Source organism: Dreissena polymorpha, chromosome 6, assembly GCF_020536995.1.
Source record: "Dreissena polymorpha isolate Duluth1 chromosome 6, UMN_Dpol_1.0, whole genome shotgun sequence".
NCBI classification, from domain to species: domain Eukaryota; kingdom Metazoa; phylum Mollusca; class Bivalvia; order Myida; family Dreissenidae; genus Dreissena; species Dreissena polymorpha.
Genome location: NC_068360.1, coordinates 82,114,283 through 82,133,522, shown reverse-complemented (window position 1 = coordinate 82,133,522; position 19,240 = coordinate 82,114,283). Strand labels below are relative to the sequence as shown.

At 36.1% G+C, this 19,240-nt stretch overlaps 1 protein-coding gene and 1 long non-coding RNA gene across 3 annotated transcripts in view; one reads left to right on the top strand and one right to left on the bottom strand.

Annotated features, from left to right (window-relative positions):
• The window catches only part of LOC127834365 (sodium/potassium-transporting ATPase subunit beta-like), a 35,808-nt gene extending 30,664 nt beyond the window's left edge, over positions 1-5,144 (bottom strand). The window contains exon 1 of the mRNA XM_052360140.1: positions 4,792-5,144. Coding sequence (XP_052216100.1) covers positions 4,792-4,939 — 148 coding nt within the window. The 5' untranslated portion in view covers positions 4,940-5,144. The remainder of the gene's footprint in view (positions 1-4,791) is intronic.
• A 356-nt stretch (positions 5,145-5,500) lies between these two features.
• On the top strand, positions 5,501-19,158 carry LOC127834369 (uncharacterized). Of its 2 annotated transcripts, XR_008027877.1 has the most exons (6): positions 5,501-6,074; positions 6,625-6,795; positions 11,187-11,266; positions 13,868-13,916; positions 16,561-16,652; positions 16,875-19,158. It is a non-coding gene; the product is annotated as an uncharacterized LOC127834369 (long non-coding RNA). The 2 variants fall into 2 exon arrangements; XR_008027878.1 differs by lacking the exon at positions 16,561-16,652 and having other exon boundaries at positions 5,504-6,074.
• Positions 19,159-19,240: the final 82 nt, after the last annotated feature.

Genomic DNA, 19,240 nt, shown 5'->3' with positions numbered 1-19,240 from the left:
TTAAACTTTGGATCATTCTTGAAAAATAGCACACACAAGCAAAGCCATATGATTGCTTTTAACCTTTTAATTTATTGAGGTCCTTGTATGCCTTACATACACAAGTCAGCTGATTTATAGCTTAGTTTTGTGAGTGTCAAAGTTAGTACACCTGTACTCTGATGCTAATGACTAAATCGTATTTTGTATAAAATGTAAAATGTGTTACTACCAGTAAATAAGATTACATTTATTTATATGTATACAATAGAGCTACTGTTACTAAACTCTGTTGCTAATAACTAAGTCGTATTTTTTATAAAAAATTAAATGAAATTTTAAACACAATATTGTTACTAAATAAGATTACATTTTATTTACATGTATACAATAATGTTACTAAATAGCATATATTTAAATTATTTATAAGTAGTAGTAGTAGAAGTTGTAGTAGTAGTAGTAGTAGTAGTAGTAGTAACAGCAACAACAACAACAGCAGTCGTAGTAGAAGTAATAGTAGTATGTTATGTTATATGAACTTATATAAGATTCTTGCCTGCTTTGACCAGCTATATATATGCGTACAGAATATTTACACATGTTACGCAAAATTTGATTGGCTGACTAACTCGGGATCTCGAGATGACGAAAATTCTCTCCTCTTTTATTTAATGCACTCTGCCTTTATTTACTGCACCGCTCTTTTTTTAATTGCACTCCGCTTTTATTTAGTTTTGGTCTCCTCTTTTTTCTATCTCGTGGCCACGAGTTAGCTATGTCGTGGCCACGAGAAAGAAAAAACAGGAGAGCAATTTAAACAAGAAATATCTTTAAAAAAGATATACGGCGTAAATAGTTTAATGAATGAGATCAAGGATAGCGAATGTCTTTTTCTGTGCAGTTCTTAGCTGCATCACACGCAGTACGGGATGTTACGGGGAGTTTTCGCGGCTTATTTTACATTATAACATATTGCTGGTCATAAACCTATAGATACAAAACAGAAAACCAAAAGAAGAATGGAAGTGAAATTTAAACATGAGTCAACCGGCCACACGAGAACAAACCTGTTTTAGTGGTCTGTCGGGCATTGCTATTTGATTCGATGATTAACAGTATCGAGAATCATCGTGCTCATGCTTAAAGTGATATTATGGGCATTTTGCACTGTTGAATTGAGCTGAAAAGAATTAACAGGTCAAAATAGTTAGTTAAAATGTGGTTACTGATCAATTATCTGCAACTCACCTTGCTACCAGTTGTTTATAAAAATATATTTTATATTCGATATTCTTACGTGACCCACCCAGTCCTGTAAGCCGAAATGATCCGTAAAACAATATTGTGTCTTTGTGTCGTATGAACAAATCTGCACTAAAACTAAATTTAGGTTCAACTCGTAAACGCATGATCAGTTGTCAAACGAAAGTACGGTTAATATTCAAATGCATTATTTTTCTCTTTCTGGTATATTGTTTTAGTATGTTGATGCTGCATTAATTACTATAAGTGTATATGAAGTAGAAACATCAAAAATAATCAACGGTTGCGATAGACACCTATAAACTGTTACATGCTCATAATATCACTTTAGTACATTAGGCAATATGGTGGAATAATTATTGTTAAATTTATTAAAAATAATATTTATCATTGTATTGTTGAAAACACATTAAGAATCTATTATTGACATACCATAATTATATTGCTGAATATCTTCTTTTAACATATTTCTTGTTACCCGAGCAGTTCACACGGTGTCAACAACGCTAACATAAACATAGGTATAGAGCACTAATGCGCTTTTAGGCGAAGCTGTTTCAGTTTTCATCTTAGTGACTTTAACATAACGCCAACAGATACGCATGAATATTTTCGAATATTTAATAAGCTGATTCGAGATACAACCTCTGAATTTTTGCTACATCACTGCGTATGTGCTCAATTCAAAGGATGTAGCACTGTTCAGTGTAAGAAATTCCGGACTACTCTCTGTATGCTCAAACGACACAAATTGTGGCCCTGTTACAATTACGCGTTACAATCCATCTCGCAGAATTTCAATTTCGCCTCCAAGATGAGAAAACAATCATTAGCGAAATAGTATAGTGTCACGATAAGAGAAAATCGTTTAATTATCATACCACAATGTTTGCCGTACTTGGTCAGCACGTCTGGAAATCATTCCTTAATGCGTCGATAGGCTGCCATTATTAACAAGTTTGCTATTTTGAATTCAATTTTGTATCAAAAAGCATTGTTTTTAAATGTGGGATTTTCAATTCGCAATGAGATTTGTAATGACCCTCGTCATGCGAAAATGGGTCTTATTCCATATGCGCCCTTCATATAAATAGCCCACTCAGCTATCCCTCCTTCTGGTAAGGAGAAAAATAACATATTGAGTGATTTTAAAGCGAACAGCGTCGCCTATGGCCTGACTGCGCAAGAGCACATGTTGGGTTTAACAAACGCTTGCCGAAACGCATAAGACCCATTTTCGCATGACGGCGCTATTGACGTGTGATTTAAATGTGACGAAAGAAAACTGCGTTTAAATCAAATATAAACATACGATATATTTCGATAATGAAGAAAGATACTCATAACAAGGCATATGAGGACACATATGAAGTGCTCTCCCGTAGTATATTTTTTATTTACTCACACTAATGTGTGGTTTGACGATGCTAACACACATTTCATGCGGTGAATATGCAGCTTACAAGTGAAAAACACAACACAATAGTTTAACTTTTGTTTAATTGTATTCAATTATTTAGAAAAGTAAATTGCTAACTTTATTTCAAAGTCGGCGTAAACGCCGGCTACATTTTTAAAAGACATGTATTGTTATAAATATATTTAATATAATATATTTAGTTGTTTTCGCGATTATAAAGCATTTTCGAGGTTGCCTATAGTATGCCTGAGTAATTGATGAACTCATATCCAACTGTCAATGTATTGAGAACTGTGAATATAAACAAGCTAACCCTTCTACTAAGCTTCTACTATTGCGTTGCTAGCACCCGTAAATACAAAAGATCGCCGCTATGTGTTGAGAACCAAGAACGCTTTCCAGAAATACCCGATGTAGTAGCTTCAACGAGGTTATGAAACAGGTCATTCGTATTATTATTATAAATTATTTGTTATATTCGGGTTAAGCGATTATGATTTTTTTAGTCTATCGTATCGCTGAAGTTATTGTTGAACTTATGTTCAACGTTTTATAAATTGAGAATATAAATAAGCGTCAACTTTTTCCCAAATCTCTCAATTTACGACCTGTACTACGTCATTGAGTTGTATGTGAGAGCGTAATCTATTGCGTTGTTATCGCCCGTAAACTTTCCTTTGTTTATCGACAGGCGCATCTATTAATAGCCTCATATCATGAATGCCAAAACACCCGCGAAAAAGAACCACGTGACCAAATAGGACGCTAAACGCAAATACCATGCGACTACGACTTTAATTATGTAAGAACGCTCCGCAATTCCTCTGAAGCCGGGGCCTTGTGATTGCTTTTACGTAAAGAATTGACCTCTAACTGAAGTAAGCAAAGGAAACGCAGCACCTAATTGACCCATTCCTTCTATGTGCGAAGGCAGATTGAATTTTACTAATGTATGGTTTGCCTATTATAACACACATTATAATGCGGTAAATATGCGACTAAAAGTAAAAAAACACTATAATTAAACTTTTGTTTTTAATTAAGTTATTTAGAAACCAAAATTCCAAACCTTATTTCAAAACAGCAAGACTACATTTTTTAGATAATATTCTTGTTATATTTAAATGTTTTTTAACAGTTTCAGCGATAATAAATCATTTTTATGTTGTCTATCGTATCCCGGTAATAATTGTTGAACTCGTGGTCAACGTGTTATTAATTGAGACCTGTGAATATAAACAAGCGTAACCTTATACTAGTGCGTAATTCTCACCCGGACTCCCCTTTGTTTATCGCCAGCCTCAGATTTATGAATGAGATGAGCGAAAATACTACGTCACGCAGACGCAGCAGAAAGTGGACTATTTTAATCATTCATAAACAATCTCCTCCGCGACACGTGCAATACGATCATTGTTTTTTTTATTCTTTTCTATAAAACACCATTCGAAACTATTGCATTTAACACGATATTAATATAATGTTTCCATTTGTGAATAAACATAATTGGAGAACTCAAACCTCTTGCATAAATTATACAACTCTTTCTTCGCGCGTAGTGTAAGCGGGAATTGGGCTAATCATACCCAGGCCGTATCGACCTGAATTTTACATCAAGCACATTAGACGGTCGCTAAAGCGACCATCTAAAAACTGTTCTATCTATTAAGCCTTTTCATTAGAGATAAAATTGTTTCAAACAGTAAAACAGTGGTACAAAGACGCGGATATGTTTCCAATGTTCTGGTGGTATACTCAAATCAGCCAATGGAATAAATGAAGTGTATTCATTCGTACCTAGCCGCGGGAAATTTTATTTGAATTTTATTGGACACTTACAAAGGTCAAGTCAGGGTGAAAAGCTGGCTTATGCAGCTTACGCCGAAAAAAAGAGAAGTGAATGTCCCTCTATGCCACCGTAGACATTTTGAAATCACTCTGTGCACGCATGCAGAAACACCGAATGAACGCAGTGACAATCGAACGGTCTATAAGAAATAATTTCAATAGAATCGTTTTGTGAAACGCGTGCCAACTGGGCAAAATTTAAAAAGCTATTGAAGAATGACCATAAATCGACCGGCTAAAACGTTAAAAACATGTCCCACGCTATAACTGTAACAACTTACCCCAGCTTTTTCCAGTACGCCCGAGAAAAGTCCCGTTGTCCGCATTGTATAAAAACGTTTTAAAATCATGAAGTCTCTGGTGCAATACTCCATTTTGTTGTCCAGAATATTGGCTATTTACGGCCGTGCTTCCAGCTGTAGATGTCATTTTCTAGTTCTTGCTACCATAAGTTTAAAATTAATCCGACTTTTATATGTTTTCAGATTTAAAGCGACATGTTTTTTTATAGGTTTTTGGCTGACGTTAGTTTTCCGCTAATATATTCTAGTATAGACCAGTTGATTGTTTTGTTACAATATACGGGTGACTAGGAAGCGCAGACAATAAATACAAGTGGAAAGCGCAGTAAAGCGGTCCGATACAAATGGAGAAACTAAGTATATAACTGTAGGTGGATGGTCCACGGCCGTCCACAAGCTCAAATGACCATATATGGAGAAAAAGGCGGGACCAAACCAAATAGGCTTGCAATGCGCATGCCCAAGCAAAACCGATTGTAAGCCATCTTGAATTGTTAGCGTGAAAAGAAATATATACTACATTTATTGGATATTTTAATATGATGAATATTCTAGGTAGAGAATATGGATAGTATTAGCATTATTATTATTACGTCAACATTAACTCAACAATTGTATTGTTGACATGAAGAAAAAGCTATTTCGAGGTTGTTTTGACCATTGATTGCTAAGTAGGTCAAACTCAAAGTTTTAACTTTTATTGATATTTTATTTAGTTAAGGAATCTTCGAGTAATAGTTAAAAAAAATCTTTCGCATTCTAATTCTATAGCTAAATCATGTGTTGTTGCTATATTATAAACTTTCGTGCATGAGCCATTTAAATCCGTTTGCATTACTTTTTAGTTGTTTCCCCTGGAAAATTCTCTTCTTGCTAGCCTTCGCCGAGTTATTCAACAACATCGCTATATTGCTGATTTTTGCTGTTGTTTTTTTGGTTAAAGCTGCATGCTTTTGTTGGATAATGTTTAATTTATCATTCACGTTTTACATATGATTCTGTTTAAACCATATTTAATCGATGTTTTGGTGAATTTCGCGCATGCTTAACTTGCCTGATTTCGGACGTAATTTACTTTCGGATACATGCTCCTCTTGTGTTTTTTTTCGATGTTTTCTTATGTATGCAGATTTAAAAAAACAGCTCATGCTTAAATGTGTTATTGAGCAAGTGACTTCTTTATACTATGGCAGGAATAAAAAAACTGTTATAAAATTATAAAGGAAGTTTAGTTACATGTATAAACTCACAGTCACAAGTGTGTAAGTATTACTGTTACATTTATTTATATTTACTAAAAGTAAATATATGCTCACATATCAGTAAGTATTGTAAAGCCCTAAATTATATTAAATACACCCATCTAGGCAGTTAATTCATATATGTGCTGGCTTTAATTTACATTCATGTTATCACCCTGCAATAGGCGGAGGGATATTGTTTTGGCCTTGTCTGCCCGTCTTTCCGTCCATCCGGCACTTTTGTGTTGGGAGCCATATCTTGGAAGTGCTTTGGTGGATTTCATTGAAACTTGGTATGAGTATATGTATAGATAAGAGGATGATGCATGCCAAATGGCATTGTACACTATCTGTTAATAACGGAGTTATGGCCCTTGGAACCTAAAAAAATGCTTTTTTACCCGAGTGTCAAATATAACACTTTTGTGTCCAGAAGCTAATTAGCGGGGGATATCAATTCAATGAATTTGCTTGTTATTAATTGAAGGGAAATAAACCTGTTATTTTGTCTGTCATTATGGTGTTTAAAGTCACATTTAATGGCATCCAACCTACTTTATTTCAAATACAGTAACACCTGGCGCCGTGACCTGGATGCAGATTCTAAGCAGATGGGCCAAAATGGGGGCAGCTAGAGAGACTCGCCTGGAACTGACAAGCCTGGAGGGAGCTGGTTGACTGTTGGCGAGATGGGACAACAGACGAAGAATAAACGAACCTACTTGATTTGATAAACATTTTTGTAAGTCATTCAAGAATCGAGCAAACTTTTTGTTTCCAATAAGCAGTCCTGTATATATCCGAAATAAAATAAAATGTTTCACTCAGGTTCCTTGATACTCATCTTGGTATTTAAGGGACCTTATAACAGATTATGGCATGTATTGAAGTTTGTCATTAAATGCGTTATATTTATAAATGTAAACATTAAATCTAAAAAGCTCAATTAAAAAACAAGAACAAATTAAAAGAAAAAGTAATCCTCATCTGGGCTCGAACCACTGACCTCTGGAGTAAAAGTCTAACGCTAAGACGGCCATCCATGCTCATACAATATTTTATACTTTTAGTTTCTATAAGCAAAGCTCGTAGTGTCACAAAAAACGACAACAGAACTCCAAATTATTCAATTGTTTTGCTTTGCAACGATTTATCATTTTCAGGTTGTTAATGTTAAGTATAACTGTTTTCTCACAAATATCATAACTGCAACAAAAATGTGCAAGTCTGAAACAATTTTTATGCCCCCTTTCAAAGAAAAGGGGGCATATAGTTATCAGACTGTCCGTCTGTCGGTCCGTATTTCTGTCACACTTTGCGTTTAGGTTTCGAAAAATGCTCATTACTTCTATTTCCCTTGAGATATAACCTTCATATTTGGTATGCATGTGCATATGGACAAGAACTTTCCATACGAACACAAATTTTTACCCCTGTGACCTTGAACTTAAGGTCCGTGTTTAGGTTTCAATATCTGCGTTTAGGTTTTGAAAAATGCTCATAACTTCTATGTCCCTTGAGATATAAACTTCATATTTGGTATGCATGTGTATATGGACAAGGCCTTTCCATACGCAAAAAAATTGTTACCCCTGTGACCTTGAACTTAGGGTCCGCGTTTAGGTTTCGAAATCTGCGTTTAGGTTTTGAAAAATGCTCATAACTTCTATGTCCCTTGAGATATAACCTTCATATTTGGTATGCATGTGTATATGAACAAGGCCTTTCCATACGCACAAAAATTTTACCCCTGTGACCTTGACCTTGAAGTAAGGGTCCGCGTTTAGGTTTCGAAATCTGCGTTTAGATGTTGAAAAATGCTCATAACTTCTATGTCCCTTGAGATATAACATTCATATTTGGTATGCATGTGTATATGGACAAGGCCTTTCCATACGCACACAAATTTTGACCCCTGTGACCTTGAACTTGGGGTCCGCGTTTAGGTTTTGAAATCTGTGTTTAGGTTTCGGAAAAGCTCATAACTTCTATCAAGCATTTATAGGGGGCATAAGTCATCCTATGGTGACAGCTCTTGTTTTATTTTGTCAATTTACCAAAAAATGCAAAGGCACCTTAAAATACATGAAGTAATGTTTACAGTTGTCCATAACCACATATTGAAAAAGAATGTGCAAGCTCTATCTATTGGCATACAAACAAAGCCAATCTGTTGGATTATTACTCATGGCAAGCAATATGATCTTAGGTATACCTTCTATAATCAGGTGTTTGCACTTTAATCACATTAAAATTTGAAAAACTATAGAAGTACAAAAAGGTCAGAATGATAACAAACAGGTTTGTAATGGACATCATCTTGCAATTGCTATTTATGTGAGTGGGATGGTACACAAATTCTGAATTTGTTATATGTAGGACATTTAGTAACTTAGCAACCCATGCATGTTGCAAGGGTGTTAATTGTCCGGATTATTTGGAAATCCCGATTTGAGCCATTCAGGATTGAATTTTAGATCAGTGTAAATCCGATGATTTGTTTTAAGGGGGTGTGAACAAATATTGTAATTGCTTCATTGGCATGCCGGGCATGTGTGCTTAGTATGGATTTTTCCTGGTCTTTTTAACAAGGTTTTCCAAAGAAAAAAATGGGTTATTAGATTGGCAAATGCCGGCTGGCGGGCGGACGGAACAAGCTTGTCCGGGCCATAACGTTGTGGTTCTTGGTGAGAATTTAAAATCATTTGGCACATTTGTTCACCATCATTAGACGGTGTGTCGCTCAAAAGAATACCGTCAATATATCCAAGGTCAAGGTCATACTTTGAGTTCAAAGGTAAAAAATGGCCATAAAAGAGCTTGTCCGGGCCAAAACTATGTCATACATTGTGAGACTTAAAAATGATTTGGCATATTTGTTCACCATCGTGGGACGATTGCACTTTAGAATTACGTCAATATCTCCAAGGTCAAGGTCGCCACAACTAAAAATATATTTATTTTGAAACAAAGGGGGTTAATTATAAACAATCAGTTCAGTTTTAGTTGTCTCCCTCTATCAGACTTTTTTCTACATTGAAAACCTGGTTTTGTGAAATTTTGTCCCTTGTTTTACTATTGTCTGATTGGTTATCCGCTGACACGGACATAAAAGGTAACTGACCTAACCCAGTGCTCCAGCTAGAATTTGAAAAGGGCAGGGTGGCTTTTTTGTCAAAAGGGCACTTTCGACGCGCAGTATTTTGTGAAAAGGGCACGTTCGAGCGCGCGGGTGTTTCTGGAATGCTTTCTATTGCATGTTAATTTATATGTTATAAATAATTGTATTATTCCCATTATTATCAAACCATTCAAATATAATGTCTACAATGAGGATTAAACTAATTACAATGTAATAAGAGATTTATGAATCATCATATGTAAAAAAAAAAAAAAATATTTATTTTTTTTTTTTTTTTTTTTGTTGAGGGGGGGGGGGGCAGGGCGGAGGTTCGGGGGGGCAGGGCGGAGGTTCGGGAGGGCAGGGCGCGGCGCCCTTCGATTAAGGCCTAGCTGGAGCACTGTAACCTCTTGGCTACTTTCCAGAAATCTTACATACTACAAAATGTAGCATTAAATTTCCATTTTCTGCTGTCAAACTAAGTGCATATATTATTTCATTTGCAAAAGACATATCTGGATATATTTTTGGACAGTTGTTTTACTGTATGGTTAGTGGATTAACATTTATTATGCCCCCCTTCGAAGAAGAGGGGGTATATTGCTTTGCACATGTCGGTTGGTCGGTCTGTCGGTCCGTCCACCAGGTGGTTTCCGGATGATAACTCAAGAACGCTTAGGCCTAGGATCATGAAACTTCATAGGAAGATAGATCATGACTCGCAGATGATCCCTATTCATTTAGAGGTCACTAGGTCAAAGCTCTAGGTCATGGTGACCCGAAATAGTAAAATGGTTTCTGGATGATAACTCAAGAACGCATATGCCAAGGATCATGAAACTTCATAGGTAGATTGATCATGACTTGCAGATGACCCCTATTGATTTTGAGGTCACTAGGTCAAGGTCACGGTGACCCGAAATAGTAAATGGTTTCCGGTTGATAACTCAAAAATGCATAGGCCTAGGATCATGAAACTTCATAGGTAGATAGATCATGACTCGCAGATGACCCCCTATTGATTTTGAGGTCAGTAGGTCAAATGTTAAGGTCACAGTGACCCGAAATAGTAAAATGGTTTCCGGATGATAACTCAAGAACACATATGCCTAGGATCATGAAACTTTATGGGTAGATTGATCATGACTCGCAGATGACCCGTATTAATTTTGAGGTAACTATGTCAAAGCCAAATGCACGGTGACCCGAAATAGTTAAATGGTTTCCGATGATAACTCAAGAACGCTTACGCCTAGGATCATGAAACTTCATGGGTACATTTATCATGACATGCAGATGACCCATATTGATTTTCAGGTCACTAGGTCAAAGGTCAAGGTCACGGTGACCCGAAACAGTAAAAAAAATCCGGATGATAACTCAAGAATGCTTTTGCCTAGGATCATGACACTTCATAGGTACATTGATCATGACTCGCAGATGACCCCTATTGATTTTCAGGTCACTAGGTCAATGGTCAAGGTCACAGTGACAAAAAACGTATTCACATAATGGCTGCCACTACAACGGACAGCCCATATGGGGGGCATGCATGTTTTACAAACAGCCCTTGTTATCGATGTTCTTCATAACATTTATATAAAATGACAATTACACATCGAGTGTTACTGGTGGTCTGGCTTATAATATTTTGCATTTTACTCACCAGAAATAGCAACTAAGACTATAAAAAGAACAATGAACTATGGCTTTGGGGGGCTCTACCTGTAAGGGACCTACAGCCTCAGACTCCAGACTTTATCATAAGGATTTCAAATTTGGGACATTTGACACCCCTGATGTTGTGCCATGTATCAAAGCCGTCTATATATAAACATTAATTTTATTAATTGGATATGTTGAAGATTTGGTGATGCATTGGATTTCATTTTGTGTTTTGTTGACCTACTTTTAATTTTTAGGCTCAGCAGAACTATGGCTGTCAAAACACAATTGTATTAAAATGAATAGTGCTTCAAATTATACAAGAAGTCACTTTCTTTTTGTTTTAGATGTTTTTCAGTTTCGTCGGAAGACATTTCCCACCAACCATCCTGTCTTGAAAGAAATAACTTTTGAACCCGATTATCTGGTAATACTATTTTTTTTACATACAGTTATTAGTGAATTATGAACATTTCATAAGGATCTCAAGGGTCACAACAGGTATATATATATAATATATATATAATCAAGATTTTCCATAGGCAGTTAGAGCACAGCTGGCCCGAATAGCATGGACAAGTTAACAATTTTTTTTTTAAATATCAAGTGTGTAAAAATTACTTTGCATTGCAGAGAACTTTAAGATCATTATATTTCTGTAAAAAATGTTCAAAGTTATATCCTGAATGATTTTAGGGCCTTAAATTATATATGGAAACAAGCATATTTAATAATAAAAAGGCCTGTTGAGTTTTGAATTTGTTCTCTTAAAGATTTACAGAAAGACCCTTTTTAGCTCGACTATTATATATGAAATCTATATAGTGGAGTAATTCTACTCACCCGGCGTTTGCGTTAGCCTTAGCATTGGCGTTAGTGTGAGCATGCAAATGTTAAAAGTTTGCGTACTACCCCAAATATTTTCAATGTCCCTTGGCATATTTCTTTCATATTTTGCATACTTCTTAACAAACATGACCCCAACCTATAAACAAGAGCAGACAACTCTATCAAGCTTTTTGTAATAATTATGGCCCCTTTACCATTTTAAATATTCATTTTATTGATAAATCTATGTTAAAGTTGGCGTACCACCTAAAATATTTTCAACGTCCCTTAACATATTGCTTGCATATTTTGCAAACTTATTTACCAACATGACCCCAATCTATAAAGAAGAGCAGACAACTGTATCAAGCATTTTGTAAGAATAATGGCCCTTTTTCCATTATTATATGCATATTGCTTAAGATTCAACCCAATAATATCTTTGACAAGTTTTTAAATGACGCCGGTTGGATGAGTTTGAAAATGGTTTTGGTTGCTTTAAAAACATGGCCACCACTCTAGAGGCCGCATTGTCCAATCTTCGTGAAATTTGGTCAGAAGATTGGTCTCAATGATATCTTGGATGAGTTTGAAAATGGTTATGTTTGCTTGAAAAACATGGCTGCCAAGGGGCGGGGCATTTTTCCTAATATGGCTATAAATGGCTATAGTAAAATCTTGTTAACACCCTAGAGGCCACATTTATTGTTGGATCTTCATGAAACATGGTCAGAAGATTCATCCCAATAATATCTTGGACAAGTTTAAAAATGATGCTGATTGGTTGAAAAACATGGCTGCCAGGGGGCAGAGCATTTTTCCTTCTATGGCTATAGTAAAACCTTGTTAACATTCTAGAGGCCACATTTATTGTCTGATCTTTATGAAACTTGGTCAGAAGATTTGTCCCAATGATGTCTTGAATGAGTTCGAAAATGGGTATGGTTGCTATAAAAACATGGCCACCAGGGGGCGGGGCATTTTTCCTTATAGGGCTTTAGTAAAACCTTGTTAACACTTTAGAGGCCACATTTATTGTCAAGCTTCATGAAATTTGGTCAGAAGATTGGTCTCAATGATATCTTGAAAGAGTTTGAAAATGGGTACATTTGCTTGGAAAACACGACTTCCAGGGGGCGGGGCATTTTTTTCATTATATGGCTATAGTAAAGTCTTGTTAAAACTTTAGAGGCCACTTTTATTTCCGATGTTCATGAAAAATGGTCAGAAGATTCATCCCAATAATATCTTGGACGAGTTCAAACATGATGCTGATTGGTTAAAAAATATGGCTGCCAGTGGGCTCTGCATTTGTTCTTTTATGGCTATATAGTAAAACCTTGTTAACACTCTAGAGGCCACATTTATTGTCTGATCATCATGAAACTTTGTCCGAAGATTTGTCCCAATGATATCTTGGATGAGGTCAAAAATGGTACAAATACCTACAGACTTTAATGATAAACACAAGTCTGGCCAATGTCGTCTTACAAGCTGGTATATACACTCACTGCTAGAGCAGAATCATTTGTCATCTGTTGCAGACAGGCAGTGGTGATCGTTCTTAGCAAATTGAGTTGCGGTTCTTTCCGTAGCTAAGGCTTCTAAGCACACACTGATTTGCAAAATATGCTCTGTAAATTCTAAAATGCGACCAACTAAAAACAAACCCTTTGCCAACTTCTAGGTCAAAGGTTAAGTTTGAACATCGTGATTCCTTTTAAATGGCAAATGATATTCGCGTACGATCTTACAACTGTAACTCCCTATTCCCAACTCGGCATTTTCATCAAAGGGCATGAAGGGTGTCCAAGGTTGACAGGTCGGAATCTTTGAATGGCAGGGTGCTGCGCCCTTCCATTCATGCCAAGCTGGAGCACTGGTTTTGATGGTGTTTCACTTGTAACACACTAAGCAGTATGACCCATTATATTTATCAACATGGCTAAAATGAGGCCAAAATAAATGCCCTTTGTTTATTTCCAAAGACATGGATGGATCATCTTTGTCTCTGAATATATTATAAATACTCGTGTTGTTGATTTTGTCCTGTTTGCTTATTGCAGGAAAACTGTTAACGCATTATGTTGTGAAGACTCCTCTGTAATCAGACAGCTAGCAGTATTATGATTATCAAATATTAAAATTTGACTTAACAATATAGCGCTTCAAATTATATAAGACTTTATTTTTGTTTCAGATATTTTCCAGTTTCTCCTCACAACAATTTGCATCAAACCTCTTGTCTGGTAAGAAATTTCCATTGAAACCAACTGCTGGTAATACTATCTTTTTGGTTATGGGGGCTATATAGGAACCACTTTGTCGGTCCGTCAGTCTGTCCCGAAATTTCATCAGATCTTCACCCAAACTTGGTCACAAATTGTATCTAGATGATGTATAGGTCAAGTTTGAATATGGATCATGCCCGGTCAGAAACTTGGTCATGGGGTCACTTATTGTGTTTTAAACCTGAAGTTTGTCTGGGCCATAACTTTGTCATTTATTTCATACAGTATTTTAAATGATGGAACAGTTCATAATGATTTCAAGACATCTTCTGATCCCTGGAAGATAAACTAGGGATTGATCTGTCTGTATATAACAGTTCAGAGACTTCCAATCTAGCGTGAGAAGATGTAATGATAATGTAAAATGGAAATTACATATAACCATACATGCCATAATTTTTCAGACCAATTCCGGGACATTGTGTTAAATTGTCCGGGACTTTTGCCGATTTTCCGGGACATGTATAAAATGTAGCGATATTTATAGACATATGCATTTTTGGTATGTTTTGTTTTGTTTCGCATCGTTAATTGCAAAAGTTCGAAAGCCTATCCGAAATAAACTTGATCTATCAACGTCAAATTAAACATTACTAGTTCCTTTACTAGATACAGGCCAAGTGTTTTCAGTGTAAGCGTTCTAAACATAGATGGTGACGTCACTGCGTTATTGTTATTAAGACCGGTGTGTAACGCGTAGTTGTTGATACGCCTTTATTCATTTATAACATTAATATAATAAAAAATACAACAATACAGTACCGTTAGATTGTCAACTCAAATCAATTCACAATACATACAACCAATCACATAAAACAAATACAACAAAACAGTACCGGTAGATCGTCAACTTAAAATCCGTACAGTCACACATTAGTTACACTCTTGTTTCGATGTAGATATAAGTCAATTAACAACCAAAACAATGCCGCCTTTTCGGTTTGACAGCGAACGTGAGACAATCAATATGATAACAGGACCCCTGTTAATTGATCGATTTTGACACGTAGCGTAGTCTGCCTATTCGGGTAGGCATTGTCATGGAGACGCTGCATATATACACAGATTCGAGGTGCAGTTAAGCCTAAGATAAGGTACATGTATATATGGATTTTGTAAATTCAGGGACATTTGACAGACAATCCGGGACGCATGGCATGTATGATATAACAGTTCATACAGTTTAAGAAATACAATACATTTTATACAATGTCGTTTTTATGCCCCCGAACCAGCGATTTTGAGGGCATATAAAAATCGCTCCGTCCTTTAGTTTGTTAGTCCATCCGTCCGTCTGTAAGTTAGTAAGTCCGTCTGTCAATCCATCCGGATTATTTTCCGTTCAATAGTCTAGCAATTGTCATCAGATCTTCACCAAACTTCATGAAAATGTGTAAGGCAATAACATCTAGGTCAAGTTAGATAATGGGCCAAATAGACCCAGACACCCCTGAGTTATGGCCCTTGAATCATAGTAAAATAGGGTTTTTAGCTCGACTATTATATATGAAATATATATAGTGGAGCTTTCCTACTCTCCCCGGGGTTCCAGTGTCCGTGAGCGTTGGAATGAACTATAGTGGGGGACATATTGTTTTCGCCCTGTCTGTTGGTCTGTCTGTTGGTTTGTTTGCTCCAACTTTAATATTTTGCCATAACTTTTGCAATATTGAAGAAAGCAACTTCATATTTGGCATGCATGTGTATCTCATGGAGCTGCACATTTTGAGTGGTGAAAGGTCAAGGTCATCCTTCAAGGTCAAAGGTCAAAATATACCTAGAAAGGTGCAGATTTGCTTCAGTTTTGTGTTCAGGTTCATTTTATTCCTAAAATATCACAGCTATTACACTATGCCTCCAAACAATATACGAAAGCTTGACCCAAACCAAGACACTCTTGATGTAAGTAATGGTAGGTGAACGTAAGAATTAAATGCTGGCAATTCACATGAAATTTACATGAGGGTTTATTAATTATCCATGGTCCTGATCCCTTTAATATCTGAAATCCCTGTTTGTGCATATAACATAATGTGAACACCCTTTGGGCGACCTAACTTTGTATTTCAATCAGTTTCTTGTTTTGACCATTATTTTTACATTATTATCAAAACTTGTTAGTTTCCTACCCTTGAAAAAGGAGAGGGACTTACGGTTTGCGCTCTGTGTCTGTCAGTCTGACACTTTTCTGGATCCTTCGATAACTTTAAAAGTTCTTCACCCATTTACTTCAAATTAATACTGAACCTCTCTTATGACAATACGGTCAATCTCAACTATGTATGGCCCCATTACCAACCCTGGGGTGCCCCTCCCACATAGGCCACGCCCACCCAAAATTGCCTTTTACTATAATTTCTTCATTTCTACACCGATTCACTTCTAATTGATACTGAACTTCTCTTATGACAATACGGTCAACTATGCATGGCCCCATTACCAACCCTGGGGCGCCCCTGGGTCAAACATGCGGCGTGGGGATATGCGTCGGTCTCTGCCGCGCCATTTCTAGTCAACATTGGAGACATTGGCATCTTAAAGGAATAAATTATGTATGAGCCCAAATTTTGCAGAACTATGGCCCTTGCTCATTTTTGTTTAGCTCCTCAGCTGAAATCATCATCTAGCAGTCACAATAGTTGAGCGGTTGGAGAGGCATGCATTGCGTCCTACTACTGCTCAGACTATATTATGGTAATGCCTTATCCAAATAACACAAGTATTCACCATGTGCAAATGTCTTGTTGTCTGTATAACTCTCTCTATTAGCTCAAAGTAAAAAGCATTTGAATTTGCACACTTTGGTATTTTAGTTTAATTTTGTTTGGACATTACAATTGTTTTGAAACTAAAGATTAGTGTTGGGGCATTACACTTCTCTTTAAAATGTTTATTTGTGATTATTATTTTTTTCAGTTTGGCAGACAAAACATGCTGATCAAAAAGAATGTTTACCACAGGGGCCAGTGTTTCCATTTGAGTGATTGACAAGAAGAAGAAGAGATGAGAAATGTTATCATCATATTTTAGTCCCTACATTTATAGTGTACAGCTCAATGTATTGAACCGGTGTTGTAGAATATAATTGGAGATACATTTGAACATTATAACATTATATATAAGATGATATTTCAAAAGCAATAAGAAATAAAAAGTATAAAAAGGTCAAAACAGTAAACCGTGTGTTTACAGTGGACAGGTTTAAAGTGGAAGTGACTAGTTAATTGTTGATCATAAGCTGCACTGATGGAAAAAATAGTGGGAAATTACTATCTAGAAAACTGTTTAACGTACGACAACAGTTGTGGAACTTCATAAATGACCGTATGTAACAGGGCTGGGCAGTTTTCCTTATATAGCTATAGTGAAACCTTTTGAACACTAGTGAAGTCACTGTTTTTTTTCCAATCTTCATGCATTTTGGTCGAATATTTGTTCAAATGATGGCTCAGTCCAGTTTCGAAATTTTTATGTCTATTCAAAAAACATATCCACTAGAGCACGAGGCAATTGTCTTTATATGGCTATAATGAAACCTTGTAAATTCTCTAGAAGTGACATTTTTAGCCATATCTCCATAAATTTTGGTCAGAATATTTATTCTAATGATAGCTCAGTTGTCGAGTTTGTAACTGGTTCCGGTTTGTAGACTAACATGGCTGCCAGTGGACATGACAGTTTTTCTTAATGTGCTAGAGTAGAACCTTGTTAACACACAATTGGCCTTTTTTATGTGCATTTTTCATGAAAGATGATCAGAGCATTTGGCCCAATGTAATCTCAGCTGACTTTGAAACTGGATCACATAACGTCAAAAAGTCGGTCAAAATGCCAAATTAAAAAAAGCTTGTAAACACTGGAAGTTGCATTTAAAATTGTGTTCCTTTTTTATGTCCCCCACTATAGTAGTGGGGGACATATTGTTTTTGCCCTGTCTGTTGGTTGGTCTGTTGGTTGGTTGGTTTGCGCCAACTTTAACATTTGCAATAACTTTTGCAATATTGATGATAGGAACTTGATATTTTGCATGCATATGTATCTCATGGAGCTGCACATTTTGAGTGGTGAAAGGTCAAGGTCATCTTTCAAGGTCAAAGGACAAATATATGGGTCAAAATCGCTCATTTAATGTACACTTTTGCAGTATTTCAATATTCAAGATAGCAACTTGATATTTGGCATGCATGTGTATCTCATTGAGCTGCACAATTTGAGTGGTGAAAGGTTAAGTTCATCCTTCATGGTCAGATGTCAAATATATGTGTCCAAAATCGCTCATTTTATTATACTTTTGCAATATTGAAGATAGCAACTTGATATTTGGCATGCATGTGTATCTCATGGATCTGCACATTTTGAGTGGTGAAAGGTCAAGGTCATCCTTCAAGGTCAGAGGTCGAATATATGTGGCCCAAATCGCTTATTTTATGAATACTTTTTCTATATTGAAGATAGCAACTTGATATTTGGCATAAATGTGTATCTCATTGAGCTGCACATTTTTAGTGGTGAAAGGTCAAGGTCATCCTTCAAGGTCAAATATATGGGTCAAAATTGATCATGTAATGTCACTTCTGCAATATTGAAGCTAGCAATTTTATATTTGAAATGCATGTGTATCTCATGGAGCTGCACATTTTGAGTGGTGAAGGGTCAAGGTCATCCTACAAGGTCAAACGTCATATAGGGGGACATTGTGTTTCACAAACACATCTTGTTTAAAGTTTGTCAAAACATTTGCTGTAATGATAAGCAAAGTCAAGTTTATAAATAATAATTTGTCTACAAATTACATATTTTTCATTAAGTTCATTTATTATTCTAAACTACACCCTCTCAGAATAGTTTAGTTACTTCTGGTCACAGTTGAGCACCTTAGGGCTCTTGTTCTATAATTTGATTGTTTTGGAAAATTGTCATTTTGCCAAAATGTGAGCAAGTCCAAATTTAATTAACCCTGCTTTGTAGTATCTTGTTTTCCTTATATGTTAAAAGTGGAAAATTATCTATGAATCTGACTGCATAGATATTTGGTATTCAGCAAAGCATCGTGTAAATGTAGTAAAACTAAACACAATTGTGTTAGCATAAAACTGGCCATGCCATGGGGGTCAAATGGTTAATACAGACTTGTAGGAAAATTTTTATCCGTTAAATATATTTTGTGTACATAATGATTAGCTTTTTCCTTCAACTTATCGCTTTCATGGTGTAAAGAAAACATGCCGACTTACTAAGTAAGTCGGAGATCTGGGTTTGATTCCCAGTGAAAGTCAAGTCAC